At 55.0% G+C, this 14,845-nt stretch overlaps 3 protein-coding genes across 4 annotated transcripts; 2 read left to right on the forward strand and 1 right to left on the reverse strand.

The window, feature by feature from the left end:
• The first annotated feature begins 2,372 nt into the window (after nt 1–2,372).
• GP1BA (glycoprotein Ib platelet subunit alpha) lies at nt 2,373–4,319 on the forward strand. Its single transcript, XM_060082643.1, has one exon. The coding sequence runs from the start codon at nt 2,373–2,375 to the stop codon at nt 4,317–4,319; it is 1,947 nt and encodes a 648-aa protein (XP_059938626.1).
• Nucleotides 4,320–6,456: 2,137 nt separating this feature from the next.
• Nucleotides 6,457–10,115, reverse strand: SLC25A11 (solute carrier family 25 member 11). 2 transcript variants are annotated; one of them, XM_060081242.1, is made up of 8 exons: nt 9,805–10,115; nt 8,401–8,553; nt 8,111–8,317; nt 7,835–7,925; nt 7,666–7,756; nt 7,480–7,579; nt 7,348–7,399; nt 6,457–7,211 (listed from the first exon to the last, which is right to left on the reverse strand). In XM_060081242.1, the coding sequence occupies exons 1-8, from the start codon at nt 10,113–10,115 to the stop codon at nt 7,056–7,058; spliced, it is 1,161 nt and encodes a 386-aa protein (XP_059937225.1). In that variant the 3' UTR covers nt 6,457–7,055. The 2 variants fall into 2 exon arrangements, with proteins under 2 accessions (XP_059937225.1, XP_059937224.1); XM_060081241.1 differs by lacking the exon at nt 9,805–10,115 and adding an exon at nt 9,154–9,389.
• On the forward strand, nt 9,596–14,242 carry RNF167 (ring finger protein 167). The gene is made up of 10 exons (XM_060081239.1): nt 9,596–9,690; nt 9,828–10,330; nt 10,416–10,496; nt 11,765–11,890; nt 11,996–12,083; nt 12,272–12,362; nt 12,592–12,697; nt 12,840–12,933; nt 13,577–13,657; nt 13,735–14,242. The coding sequence occupies exons 2-10, from the start codon at nt 10,247–10,249 to the stop codon at nt 14,031–14,033; spliced, it is 1,050 nt and encodes a 349-aa protein (XP_059937222.1). The 5' UTR covers nt 9,596–9,690; nt 9,828–10,246; the 3' UTR covers nt 14,034–14,242.
• Nucleotides 14,243–14,845: the final 603 nt, after the last annotated feature.

Below are 14,845 nucleotides of genomic sequence, written 5' to 3' on the forward strand. Positions count from 1 at the left end.
GAGCAAGGGTCAGATCACGTAGGACCCTGTAGGCCATGTTAGGGACGTTAGACTCCCTCCTGAGGGCTACAAGGAGCCATTGGTGACTTTCAGGCAGTGGAAGGATATGAGCAAATCTGCATTTCTGAACGACCACTTGGGTGGGGAGAAGGAGGGGAGTTAGAAAGTTGGGAGAGTATAGGGAAGGCTGCTGCAGTGAAGCAGTGGAGAGAACATGGCACCCTGGACAAGGAATGGTGGCAGGGGGGATGGGAAGGGGTGGGTTTGAGGGGCATTAGGAGGTAAAATCAGAGACTTCCCTGGTGGTCCAGTGGTTAAGACTCCACGCTCCCAATGCAGGGGGCCTGGGTTCAATCCCTGGACAGAACTAGATCCCGCATGCCACCGTGAAGATCCCACATGAGGCAACGAAGATCCCGTGTGCTGCAACTAAGACCCAGCGTAGCCAAATAAATAAACTAATTAGTTAATTTTTTTTTTTTTTTTTTTTTTTTTTTTTTTGCGGTATGCGGGCCTCTCACTGTTGTGGCCTCCCCCGCTGCGGAGCACAGGCTCCGGACGCGCAGGCTCCGGACGCGCAGGCTCAGCGGCCATGGCTCACGGGCCCAGCCGCTCCGCGGCATATGGGATCCTCCCAGACCGGGGCACGAACCCGTATCCCCTGCATCGGCAGGCGGACTCCCAACCACTTGCGCCACCAGGGAGGCCCTAATTAGTTAATTTAAAAAAAAAAGAATTCTTAAAAAAAAAAAAGGAGGTAAAATCAGCTGGACTTGGTAGCAGGTTGCATGTGGGAATGGAGGGGTGGAGTTAAAGATGACTATCAGGGAGTTTGTTTGTACTGGCTGAAAGGCTAGATAAACGAGTGGATGACAGAACCACTCACCAGGTTGGACAACTGCAGGAGGATTAGCTGTTTGGAGACACATGATGAGCTCAGTTTTGAACATATTGCTTCAGGGCCTTTGGGAGAGCCAAGAAATCCAAAAGGCAGTGGGACATATGTGTTCGGGTCTCAGGAGAGGGGTCTGGGCTAGAGACAAAGATTTGAGAGTCACTGAGGGACAGGTGGTGGTCGAAGGCAAGGGAATGGATGAGGAGACTCTCAGGTGTTTGTGTAGCATAAGAGAAGAGGAGGGCCAAAGACCGAATAATTTTAACTTATTAATTTTTCATGAAGGGCAGGGGAAGAAGAATCCACAAAGGACACTGAGAAGGGTCAGCCAGAGAGGCAAGACGAAAACCAAGAAAAAATTACTCTCAGATAAACAACAGGGTCTTACTGTGTAGCACAAGGAACTGTATTCAACACCCTGGGATAAACCATAATGGAAAAGAATATGAAAAAGAATGTGTATATGTGTATAACTGAGTCACTTTGCTGTAACAGCAGAAATTAACACAACATTGTAAATCAATTATACTTCAATAAAAAATAAGCTTAAAAATAAATTTAAAAAGAAAAATCTAAAAAAGGAAAAATTACTGTCATGAGTCCCAAAGTGGGAGTGGCCACAGGTGTTCAGGCTTCGGAAAACAAGATCATGTGGAGGAGTGCCCAGTGGATGGAGAGGCTTGGGGGTCAACGGTGACCATGGTAAGAACTGAGTCCGTGGATTGGGGGTGGGGGAGAAACAGCCTAGAGTGGGATGAGGAGGGAGAGGGAGGTGAGGGTAAAAGTTAGGCAGTTTGAAGAATGCCGCTGTGGGACTTCCCTGGCGGTCCAGTGGTTAAGACTGCACTCCCAATGCAGAGGGCATGGGTTCAGGGAAGATCCCGCATGCCCTGTGGTGTGGCCAAAACAAAGAAGAAAAAAGAACGCGGCTGTGAAGCGGAAATGAGAGGGGCAGCTGGAGAGGTTTTTTTTAAAGCTGGAAGAGAGTGGTGGTTGGAGTCCACTCCCAATCTCCTGGTGTAGAAGGACAGTAGGCAAAAGCAGGACCAAAGGAGGGCTTGGGGAAAGCTGTGGAAGGAGGTGATAAAGGCCTGTGTCCGGGAGCGAGACCGTTCCCCGGGTCCCAGGAGCCCCTATCAGGCTGGCATTTCCTCCCCATCTCCACCCCCTTCCTGCCACTGACCAGGCCCTCCCTGGAGCTGGAAGAGAGAAGGACCAAGTCACACCCTGGGAGAAGCTCTGTGGCTCCGGAGGTCTTTCTGCTGGCCTGTAAGCTGGGGCTGGGGGAGGAGGGGGCCTGAGGGATGGATACCAGCCAAAGACCTGGAGCTAGCAGTTTAGGCTTTGGGGGGCAAGGGGAGGAGAGGGGAGTGGATGGGGGGAGGTGTGGGAGCTGAGTTTCTGGAAGGGATCCTGGAGGAGTACTGCCGGGGGGCGGAGGGGTGCCCACTCAAGCCCCCCTTGCCCACAGGTCCCCATGCCTCTCTTCCTCTTGCTGCTCCTGCTGCCAAGCCCTTCACACTCCCACCCCATCTGTGGCATCAGCAAAGTGGCCAGCGAGGTGGAAATGAACTGTGAAAATAAGGGGCTGAAGGCACCGCCTCCAGATCTGCAAGCAGAAACCAACATCCTCCGCCTGGGTGGGAACCCCCTGGGCACCTTCTCCATGGTGTCCGTGGTGAATCTGACTCACCTCACTCAGCTGCACCTGGAGAAGAGCCAGCTGACCAGCCTGCTGACTGACGCGACGCTGCCCCGGCTGGAGACCCTGATTATATCCCACAATACGCTGAGAAGCCTGCCCTTGTTGGGACGGGCGCTGCCAGCACTCTATACCCTGGACGTCTCCTTCAACGAGCTGGCCTCATTGTCTCCTGATGCCCTGAATGGCCTGAGCCACCTCCATGAGCTCTACTTGCGTGGCAACGAGCTGAAGACTCTGCCCCCTGGACTCCTGCAGCCCACACCCAAGCTGAAGAAGCTCAACCTGGCTGAAAACGGGTTGAGTGAGCTGCCCCCTGGGTTCCTGGATGGGTTGGAGGAACTTGACACCCTCTACCTCCAGCGGAACTTGCTGCGCACGATACCAAAGGGCTTCTTTGGGGACCTCCTCCTGCCTTTTGCTTTTTTCCACGACAACACCTGGTTCTGTGACTGTGGGATCCTCTATTTCAGCCACTGGCTGCAGGACAATGCCAACAATGTGTACATATGGAAGGAGGGTGTGGACGCCAAGGCCATGACCCCCAACGTGACGAGCGTGGGGTGTGTCAATTTGCCCAACACGTTTGTCTACACCTACTCAGGAGAGGGCTGCCACACCCCTGGCGACAGGGACAGCATAGACTACGATGTCTACGAAGAGGATGACAAGGTGCCTACCACAAGGGCTGCGGGCAGCTCCTCTACCCACACCAGTGCCCACACCACCCACTGGGGCCTGCTTTACTCAGTGCCACCTGCTCTGCTAGGCCCCCAAGTGTCCTCCTTGCCTCCAACTAAGGAACAGACCACGTTCCGAATTTCTACAGGACCCATCACATTCTCCAAAACTCTCAAACCCACCCCAGAGCCCACAAGCCCGAGCACCCCAGAGCCCACAAGCCCAAGCACCCCAGAGCCCACAGCCCCGAGCACCCCAGAGCCCACAGCCCCGAGCACCCCAGAGCCCACAGCCCCGAGCACCCCAGAGCCCACAAGCCCGAGCACCCCAGATCCCACAGCCCCGAGCACCCCAGAGCCCACAAGCCCGAGCACCCCAGAGCCCACAAGCCCGAGCACCCCAGAGCCCACAGCCCCGAGCACCCCAGAGCCCACAGCCCCCAGCACCCCAGAGCTCACAAGCCTGAGCACCCCAGAGCCCACAGCCCCGAGCACCCCAGAGCCCACAAGCGAGACCTCAGAACCCACCATATCCTTAACCTCCACAAAACCCACTTCACTTCCCACTATCTTAGAGTCCGCCACAGCCACCATCTCTGAATTTGGTAACCTCCTGAAGGCCCAGGGGGTGGCTCAGTGGAATGCGGAGAGTTCCAGAAACGACCCTTTTCTCAACTCTGACTTTTGCTGCCTCTTCCTGGGCTTCTATATCTTGGGTCTCCTCTGGCTCCTGTTTGCCTCTGTGGTCCTCATCCTGCTGCTGTTCTGGGTCCAGCACGTGAAACCACAGGCCCTGGCCACAGTCACGCACACCTCACATCTAGAGCTGCAGAGGGGAAGGCAAGTGACAGTGGCCCGGGCCTGGCTGCTTTTCCTCCAAGGCTCGCTCCCCACTTTCCGCTCTAGCCTCTTCCTGTGGGTGCGGCCTAATGGCCGTGTGGGGCCCCTGCTGGCAGGACGGCGGCCCTCAGCCCTGAGCATGGGTCGTGGTCAGGACCTGCTGGGGACAGTGGCTGTTAGGTACTCCGGCCACAGCCTCTGAGGGGGGGTGGTTTGGGGACCTCGAGAGAGACTCTGATGGGCTTTCCTATTGGGATCTAGCTGGGGGCGGGTGGGTACAGAGTACAGGGTCGGGGGAGGGCTTCGTTACTGCTTCTTTGTCAGGAGCCTCCTCTGCACACCCCGGGCACACAATCCCAGACCCAGCATATCTGGAGAGGTAGTGAGATGGAGAAGTTGGGTGGGTCACAGAACAAAGAGAGCTCCTGATGCTGCATGGACGGCGGGGTTCCCAGACCACTAGGTTGTTACCATCACTTTGGGGAAGTTTTAGGAAAAAGCAAACAACAAACAATACAGCACAGTTGCCACATGTATCCATGTATTGAAGGAAACTTGGGAAGAGATGTCAAGATATGAGCCCTGATTGTCTCTGGGTGGTATAAATACGGGTGGTTTTATTTTCTATTCCTCTGCTTAGCATTTTCTGGTTTTCCACCATCATATATTATTTGTATCATAAAAATAATTTTAAAATAGAATGTTCGTTCTTTTGAAGAGGGAAACGAGGCTAGGGCACCGTCACCAGCATTCCCAAGGCCCCAGGTGCCCCACCCTAGTTGCACTGCTCACCCCCAAAAGCTCTAGTCTTAGCCTGCACTTCCCCTGCCTGGGCTGCCTTTTCCCTCCTCCAGGGGTAACCACCCACCAGGCCAACCACAAGCAAGTTCCAGCTCAAGATCCAGAAGTTTCCTGGGAGCTCAGTGGTACTACTGAGGCTATCTGCCTGCCACCTGCAGTACTAGGAGGACGGGTGGGTGCCTCCCAGCACCTGTGGCCTCAGAAACACAGCTCTCCTGCTTTGCCCAGGGCAGCAGGACAGGGGAGGGGAGGGCCTGGCAGTGCCATCTTGGTGGGTTTTACTGAACTACTCTCTGTTTCCTGCTGTCAAGCCTGCAGGTAGGCAGATGGAGCCCAGTTCTCTCCCCTGGTGCCATGGATTCTGCCATTCACCTGACCACCTTGGGTAGGGCTTTCTCTCCTGCCTCCAGCCCAAGCCAACACTTAGGGCCCAGAGAATGGGAGTGAGGGCTGAGCCTTTCTGGCTCCATGGAGACCCCTTCCTCCAGATGGTGCAGGAAGAATCCTCCTAATCTGAAACCCTGACCGCCATCTTTCTCCTGCTCTGAACTCTTCCCGATATAGAGGACAACTCCCGAGCTTGGCGATCGAGGACTTCCGTGCACCAACCCATCTAACAGTGTAGCTTCCCCTCCCACAGCAGACACTTCACAGCCTGTGCTCCAGCTATTACAAACTTTGCAGAGATCACCTGCCCCCCCGCGTTTCTCCTCTAAGCCTTTGCTCTCAGTGGGCCAGTAGTGCTGCCCCGCCCCACTTCCCTGGCCAGTCGGGTACTGTGCACCGTCTCCCTTCGCCCAGGCTGGCCCGGGTGCCCCACATCACCCTGCAGCGGTCTGTTGCTGACTCCCAGTTTCCCTGTGTCATCCTCCCCTCTGGACTTGGCACTCCTTAAGGACAAGGTCCAGGCTTCAGGTGGCTCAAAGCGGGCCCTGTGGCCCAGGCCAGCATGTGCACGGAGAGGGTAAGAAAAGAGGCAGAGGTGGGAAGGCCCGGCTGCACCGCCAGGCTGCTGAGCTCAACTTCTTCTACTGACGAGGTTCTGCCAAGGCGACAGTTCCCACCTGCTGTCTGCCTGTCCCCTGGCCTACCTGTCCCCTGGCCTGGCTCGGGAAAAGCCTTCGGGCCTCGTGCTGCCCAGCCCTCCTTCCCATTGACCTTCCTATGCCCTTTTATGCCCCAAGAGGTTCCTAAGCTCCTTGAGGGCAGGGCCTGGGAGTCACACATCTCCTAAAGAAATGGAGAAGGCAGTCACTCTCCCCAGCTTACAGCCCACATCAAGCCTCCAGGCTCTGGGGGCCTGGCTCTGTGCCCACTCTGCCCCTGACAGGTCAGCCTTCCCCTCTCAGACTCTATTCCCTCCCTCTTCAGGCCGCAGAAACAGTCACCAGACCCCAGAGGTTTTTCCTGGGGATTACATGAGATGACCTGGGCGTCTGTTGCATTCTTGAGCGAGGGGCTGGGAAGCAACACACAGGGCCTGGAGTTTGGGTTTTTCTCACCCTTCAGCTGCTGCAACATGACTGATTTACATAACATTTGCATAAAAACAGCGGGAACTTTTTCTTTAATAATTTTTCTTAAAAACTCCAGTTCCTGTTCTCCAGGGGCATCCGCTTCTTTGTCCAGTCTCCTCCCCCTCCTGCGCCCACAGCTCTCCAGATTTGGGGGTGGTGTCATCAATCCAATTTATTGATTACGTCCTCAGTGAGGTGGAGGAAGGAAGGGCCATGTCCTCCCACTGCAGACCTTTGATCATCTTGACAGCTTCGGCTCTCTCCTGTCCCCTCAGCTCTGCCTTGGTTTCCCCACTGAGAAGGGGGACCTTCTGCTGTACTATGTGCCCTGAAACTAATACCCAAGAGGAGGCCAGAAATCTGCAGGGAGCTTCCCACCTCCGTGCAGGGCACAGGCAGGGACAGAGAGATCATGATGATTAGGACAAGGAGGGCAAGCTGGAGCAGGGGCAGGAGAGACCAAAAGTCCTTTATCACAGAGGAGGGAACCATACTGTGGAGGGAAAATAAATAGAGGGGCCCAGGGCAGCAGAGTCTAGGTCCCCTGGGGGGCACACTGACTGTAGGAGCAGCGGGCGAGTGGGAGCCCCGGCACAGCGGCTCCAGGCCCCTCACTCGCCTCAGCCACTGAGGAAGAGACGCTTGTAGGCCTTGTTCATCTGCTCCAAGAAGATGAAAGTGAGGACAGTGTGGGGACCCAGGCGGGCATAGTATGGTGTAAAGCCCTTCCACAGACTGAAGAAGCCCTCGTAGCGGACGACCTTCACCAGCACATCCTAGACAGCCAGGCAGGCACGGCACTGAGGCTGGGACCTGGCCTCTGGTACCCTCTTCCTCTTACCCAGCTATCCCCCACCCCCACTCCCAGGACATCCAATCCGGCAGCCCAAGACCCTAGCCCTGCTTCCTCACCAGCCCGTTCTTGTATTCTGGCTTCCCGTCAATCATTCGCATGTTCTGGATCCTGAAGGAGAGGAGGCAGGGGCATGAGAGACATAAGGAGGGCTCTCCCGTCCTTCTCCAGGCCCAGGTCTGCATACTCACCGGGTCTTGGCAATGTCCACAGGCATAGAGGCAGCAGTGGTGACCAGGCCGCTGATCATGCTGGCACAGAAGTGGCACAGGATGTTGTCAGAGAAGTAGCCTGGAGGAGGCGGAGCAGGGGGTGGCAGTCAGCTCAGAGCTGGCCCAGGCTAGGCTGGGAGCTGAGGGCCCAGCTCTGGGTCTCACCTGAGTCCAGTAAAAACTGCTTGGACTGGGAGTAGGAGGCGAGCTGGGCGGCATTGACGACGACGGCCCGAGCCATGGTAGGGATGCAGCCCTGGGGTGGGGGGGATGGAGAAGTCAGAAATGCCCAAGACCTGACCCCACATCCCCAGTCTCCAGCCCCTTCACTCACCCTCCATAGTGTAGGAACGCCCTCTTCCCGGGTAATTCGAATCAGGGCATTAAACACGTTTTTGTAGCCACGGCGCTGGTCAGCTGGAAGCCTGGTGGGAAGGTAGGGAGAGACCAAGTTTGGGATAGACCACCCTGCCCCCACAGGAGCAAAGAAAGGGAGGCCAGAATGCTGTGAACAGGTGAATGCTGTGCTCTAAATCTAGAATAAGAAATCAGTTCTTTCATTCTAGATTCCAGGGAATGGGGCTGGGGCAGGCTCAGACCTGGAACTCACCGGCCATCAGCTGTCATGCGGATAAGAGCCACCTCAGCTGGTGTTCCCACAAAGGCACCAGTTGCACCTGCAGTCATGCCAATCAGGGCCTTCAGCAGAAAGCCAGGGGGTGTACCATCAGCCCCAGTCAGGCGCTCAAATAGCACGGTATAGATACCAAGGCGAGTAGTGGTATAGGTGGCCTGGCGCAGCAGGCCAGCTGACAGCCTGGGAAGTGAAGGAGTCAGTGCATCAAGCCGAAGTCTAGAGCTGTCAACCCACACCCTACCCCCATCCTTTGGCCCCAGTACCCGGTGTAAATGCCCCTCAGCCCTTCTGCCCTCAGAATGCTGGTGAGGGCATGGAAGCTGGTTTTGTACTCTCGTGTCTTGGCTCCTTCCCCACTCAGCTGCATCCGGTTCTTCACCAGGTCCAGGGGCTGCACAAAAACTGTAGCTCCCATCCTGGGGGAAGACAGGGGTGGAGTCAAGAGCTAGGTGTCCCAGATCTACCAAAGCCCCCTGGAGCCCAGCAACAAGAGATCACAAAGGGCAGGGCCTGCCATGCGATTGACTACATGTTCAGGAGGCTGCTGGGCATGTGTACAAGAGTCTCTGCGTGTACCAAGAGCAATGGGTCTGAAAAGTCCAGCGGTCCAGTAGAGGCCATGCAATGAAAGTGTTCCATACAGCTCCCAGAATGTCAAGCAGTGACCCAGAGATTGCATGCAGTCCGACCCAAGGAGGAGAGGTGGGCATTCATGACCTGGGACTCCACGTAGTCCAGCAGGAGCCATGCAATGACCTGAAACCTCAAACAGCCCCGCAGAGCCAAGCAATGGGTTGGTAAACTCTGGTGGCCCGGTGGGGGCCGTGTATGCAGCCCAGAAGGGGCCCTGCGATGGGTGAAAAGATCCTAGCAGCCTATCAAGGACCTCGTAATACGATGGGGACAGCAATGACCCCGTGTCACCTCGGTTCACTGCAACACACCCAAAGAACAGGGCCCGGTTCCTGGCACCCGTCCCTGAATCCTCCTGTCCCATCCCTGGGGCCTGAGCTTACCCGGCCAGGCCCCCAAACAGGAACTTGACGGACTTAGGGGAGGTACGGGGCTTCCCGTTCACCCCACTAGCCCCGGGACTCGCCGTCGCCGCCATCGCCACTCAATGGCCCTCAGCTCCCGGACCCGTGCGCGCGCGGCCCCGCTCGCGCCCAAGGTGACACCGCGCGCGCAACAGAGGAGAGGGCGCGCGCGCACGCCCCGGCGCTCAGGTCCAGCGCCAGCTGGAAGTTAGCGCAGGCGCAGGCGCAGGCGCGAGCGCAAAGGCGTCCGGGAGTAAGGCGGAGCTGAAGGAGGAGCTTCAAGAATGGGTGAGGGGATGGGGTGCAGCATAGGCGCAATTTTTATCGAATTGGAGTCGCGGGAAAATAGAGAGGAGGATATTTGAAGATCTCGCGAGATCGAGTGAGTTAGAATGGCCAGAGTTAGGCGGTCTCTCGCGATAGATACAGGAAGCTGTCAGCAGGTGGGAGGGAGTGTGGTGAGGACTCTCGCGAGAGTTGAAGGTACGGCGGCGGCGGCCAGAGAGAGGAAGAGAGGTTTGTAAACCGGGCAGCTGAGGGATCCCGGGTACTAGCGGAGAAGCGACTGAGTCGTCTTCTGGGGGCTTCGGTGCTCCTTTCATCTCCACAGGCACTCCCTCCACCTCTAACCCTTCTTTTAATCGGCCTTTTAGGACCGGAAGTCCTTCGTCTTGAGCGTCCATTGCTGGAAGCGGCCTGACTTTCTTTGCCGGAAATCCTCTTCCAGGGGATGGAAAGACGGCCCACCTGGCCGGAAGTCCCTCCTTCTTGAGCTCCCCCACCCTTCCAGAAGTTTTTCTGTCACCTGTGCTTGCCTCCGTTCCCCTTCCCCGTATTATTCCTGTACCAGAAAGGGGTATTTTTGGTGTCTCCCTCCCAGCTCCATTAAACGGGTTGGCTGTCTCACTCCCCGAGTCGGGGGTCCTTCCCCGCGCCCCCATGTAGCTGGGAAGTGGGACCTGGGGGTGGTTGGACCCCTGGGATCCTGAAGGAGGGCAAGAGAGGGCGCAGAACTCCGTTTCTGCTCCTGTTATCGGGACGCGGCCTCCTCCGCCTCTCCCCTCCCGCTGCCATGCACCCTGCGGCCTTCCCGCTTCCTGTGGTTGTGGCCACTGTGCTGTGGGGAGCAGCCCCCACCCGGGGGCTCATTCGAGCGGTGAGTCTGAGGGGACGTTAGGGGAAGGGCGCTGAAGGGAGAGCTTGCAGGCTGAAGGGCAAACATGGACTATTTTTGTCCGCAGATCTCGGACCACAATGCCAGCATGGACTTTGCAGACCTCCCAGCTCTCTTTGGGGCTGCCTTGAGCCAGGAGGGACTTCAGGTGATTTTCTTCCCTCTTTCCTGTTTCCCTGAATTCTCTCTGCTGGGTAGGGGTTGAGGAGCCTTTCTTGGGGGAAGCCGGAGGTAGGAAGAGAGTCAAGTTAGGAACTAAGTGCAAGAACACATCTAGTGTGGTGGAATCCAGAATCTGGAGGGAGAATACAAAGTCTCCTCTTAGAACTCTGAGCCTTAGAAGGGAGACTAAAAGTGGACTAAGATAAAAGGCAGGACGAGTGGTGCATATCAATAGGGTCTCTAGAGCCAGTTACTGGTTTTATGACCTTGGACAAATTATCTCTCAACCTTAGTTTGTTTTACTGTAAAATGGGATAATAATAGAAATTATCACATGTATTATTGTGAGAATTAGATAAGCAATTTTGTAGTTTTTCACAAAGACTGCCACATAGCAAGAACTCAGTTGGGCCATAGATATCAGTATAGTTGTTTGTGAAATGGGTAATTGGAAAATTAAGAGGTGTTAAAAAAATTCAACTGAGTAAATTTTAAAGCTCTTACTGGCTTTTATTTAATGACCCATGAATCAGGCAGCATTCCACCTAGCAGATAGAAAGGATCTCTGAAGAACTATACAAAATGAAAGACTTATAGCCAGAAGGGGGTGGGGCAAGGAAGTTATACTAGCAAAAGATTTGATTGTCTTTGCTAGTGGCAAAGATTTCCTTTCTTTAGGGGACTGCAGGGGTCTACCAGGCAGATTACCTCACTAGTGCTGACCAAGTAATTCCAGATAGAGTGGTTTAAGATTCCATTCCTGGGGGAGGCTAAAATTATAATGAAGTATTGAGTTTGGTGACATGGGGGTCACAAATAACTCCATTTGGGTTTGGTCTTGTGTTTTTTTTAAACAGGGGAATATGTTCCCGAAGACTATGTATTAGAGCAGGGAATGTGAAACAACTTGAGAAAGTGACATGGATGAATGGAGAATTGAATTACAATCAGTGGGAAACTGGAAGGCACAATAATTAGCTAGGAGTGTGGAGTATCTATCAGCTCATCTGGGAAAGGGAGAGGGATGATGGAGGGTCTGGTAAAGGGATGTTGTTTGATGTGATTGCATCTTCAGGAGGCTAAGAGAAGAGGTAGATGTCTGACTTTGGTGGGATGCTCAGACCCCAGGAATGAGCTCAGACCCCAGTGGGCTCAGACCCCACTTACCTGTGGGGGCCATTGTGCTTGGTGGGACCTGTGGGGAGCAGCACCTAGGGAGATGAAATCCAGCTGTTGTTTGCTTCTCTTCTTCAGGGCTTCCTTGTGGAGGCTCACCCAGACAATGCCTGCAGCCCCATTGCCCCACCACCCCCAGCCCCGGTCAACGGGTCAGTCTTTATTGCACTGCTTCGAAGATTCGACTGCAACTTTGACCTCAAGGTTGCTGAATGTGGAGTGGGAGCTGGGAGGCTGAGGGTAAAAAAGGCACCAGGAATGAAAGGTGGCAAGGCCCATGATGGCTCCTTATCTGCCTTGTCTCCCTAGGTCCTAAATGCTCAGAAGGCTGGGTATGGTGCAGCTGTGGTACACAATGTGAATTCCAATGAACTTCTGAATATGGTGTGGAATAGTGGTAAGGTTGGAGGATCTGGACAGCTGGGTTTTCAGTAGAGCTTAGACTGAGAGATGGCGGGAGGGCTGAAGCCTTAGGGAAAAGAAATCGGTCCTTTAGGTGGAATGGGGCAAGAAAGCCAAATGCCAGGGTTACCAAGGATTCGTATGGAAGGTTGGGTCCCCAGTGTAATGCCCTAATCCCTGCAGAGGAAATCCAGCAGCAGATCTGGATCCCGTCTGTGTTTATTGGGGAGAGAAGCTCCGAGTACCTGCGTGCCCTCTTTGTCTACGAGAAGGGGTAGGACGTGTCCCTCCTTCCCACTCTTCCCTCAGCACTTCCATGCCACCCTGGAGTCCGAGCCCATGCCCCAACCATTCAGCCTCAGGCCCATCACGCTCTGCCTCTTGGTACTTGCTTCCCATCCCCTTCCCCCTCTGTGGGCCCTGTCCAGAGACAGTTACTTTGTCCCTCTTCCTCTGTCCCTTTGCCTTTCCTGCCCCTCTGATATTCGTCTTCCTTTTCCCAGGGCTCGGGTGCTTCTGGTCCCAGACAATAGCTTCCCCTTGGGCTATTACCTCATCCCTTTCACAGGGATTGTGGGACTGCTGGTTTTGGCCATGGGAGCAGTGATGGTGAGTAGCTCAGGGACCAAGATGGGAAGAGCTGAGGCCTTTAAAGCCACACTGGCTCTGGGGTTGCAAGATAGGGCTGGTTTGTACGGGATTGTCCAGATTTGTTCTCTAAGACTGATCCATCCACTCCCCCTTTCACCAGATAGTTCGTTGTATCCAGCACAGGAAACGGCTCCAGAGGAATCGACTGACCAAAGAGCAACTGAAACAGATTCCTACACATGATTATCAGAAGGGTGAGGAGGGTGGAGGAGAGAAGGCCTTTCCCACTATTTCCCTGGTTCTGAAGGAGTTGGAGCCCAGGAGAAGAGGCAGAGATGGCAGGGAGGTGTCAGCTTGAGATGCCACCTTTGCTCCTCTTTTTACGCATACATAAAATGAGGACAGGACAGGATTAGAGCAGGAAACGGAAAGCAAAAATGATTAAATGTAGTAGTTGCGGGGGGGGCGGGGAGATGGAGGACCTTGCTCATAAGAGAGAAGGTGGAGAAAGCAGAAAAATGGAAGGCGTGGGGAAGATTCCTCCAGAGAAGGCAGACACAGGTAAGGAGGGGCTGGGTCTTAGGCACTGGAGCCTCCAGTGCCCATATAAGGCTATGGCAGAAGCCCTGCCCCGTTTCTGCTCCTCCCACCCTCTCTCTCTCCAGCCGCACACCTCCCCCCAAAAAACCCACTTCCCTTCTTACCTGTTTCTCTACTTGTTCTAACCCCGGATTCCTCATGTTCTACCCTGCTCCAGTCTCAGCTCTTCCACTGGCTGTAGAACCAGAGAAAATAACTTTTGCAGGGCTTAGCTCCACCACAGGCCTCCCAGAGTGAGTTCTTGTGGGCCCTGGTCCAGGATGGCTCGGTAAAAGAACTCCTTTCTTCTTTCACCAGGAGACCAGTATGATGTGTGTGCCATCTGTCTGGATGAATATGAGGATGGGGACAAGCTGAGGGTGCTCCCCTGCGCTCACGGTGAGGCCCTCACTTCCTGTGCCCGTGCCCCCACCCCCCGGCAGGCAGCACGCGCTTCACCTCATTCCTCTTGGCAGCTTATCACATCCGCTGTGTGGACCCCTGGCTCACTCAGACCCGGAAGACCTGCCCCATCTGCAAGCAGCCTGTTCATCGGGGTCCTGGGGATGAGGAGCAGGAGGAAGAGACCCAGGGGCAAGAGGGTGATGAGGAAGGGGAGCCTAGGGACCACCCTGCTTCCGAACGTACCCCACTTCTGGGCTCCACCCCCACCCCTCCCACCTCCTTTGGCTCTCTAGCCCCAGCTCCCCTCGTCCTTCCTGGGTCTTCCACAGATCCCTCACCCTCTACCTCTGCAGCTGCCATCCTGGTCTAGTAGTCCCCTTTGCCCTCTCCCCTCCACCTCTGATGACCTATTTGCACAGCTCCTCTTCCTCTCTACGGTCTTCTACATTGAGGGATAGGAGACGAGGAATAGGAGTCGTTTCCACCCCAGGTTTCTCCCTTACCCAACTCTATCCTCTAGAAGGGGTTGGGGGTACAAAGGGATGGGGTTTTCACTTATTGGGTTAATAAAATTGTTTTTGTGGACTAAGGGTGAGATCATTCTCACACAGGTAAACTTCTTATCCTTTTGGGGCATTGTCCCTTTCTGCCATACATGGGCAAGGGAGTGCTGGGAGGCTAACCTGTAGTCTACAGGGCAGCCCCAATAGGCATCTGTTGTGACTCCGAGAGGGGGAGCCCCACCCACGTGAGGATGACTCAACTGGCCTCTGCCTTGCCCGCAGGCCTGGACCCATTCTCTTGGTCTGGATGGCTCTATTCCATTATCCACCAATTCAGTTAGCACATTGAGGACCTAGGTAGGGCTGGCCCACCTGGCCAGGTAGGCCGGAAGCAGGTGTTTAATCCTGGACATGAAAGCAAGCTCAAAATCCTAGACTTTGTAGTGCCTCAACCCTTCTGCTGCTTCTGACCCCAAGCCAGGATGAAGGAGGCAGATCACAGTGGCTGTCCTCCATCCTGACACCCAGGCTAAAACCACACAGCACCTTGTCAGTATAATCTTTTTTATTCAGGAAAAAAAAACAAAAAAAAAAAGTTTTCCAACCACACACAGGAGGGGTATGGGTTGGGGGAAGGGTGTCTGTCCATCCAGCCCAGGCCCCCAGCCCATGTGGTTTT

Source organism: Mesoplodon densirostris, chromosome 18 (assembly GCF_025265405.1).
Source record: "Mesoplodon densirostris isolate mMesDen1 chromosome 18, mMesDen1 primary haplotype, whole genome shotgun sequence".
Taxonomy (NCBI): Eukaryota; Metazoa; Chordata; class Mammalia; order Artiodactyla; family Ziphiidae; genus Mesoplodon; species Mesoplodon densirostris.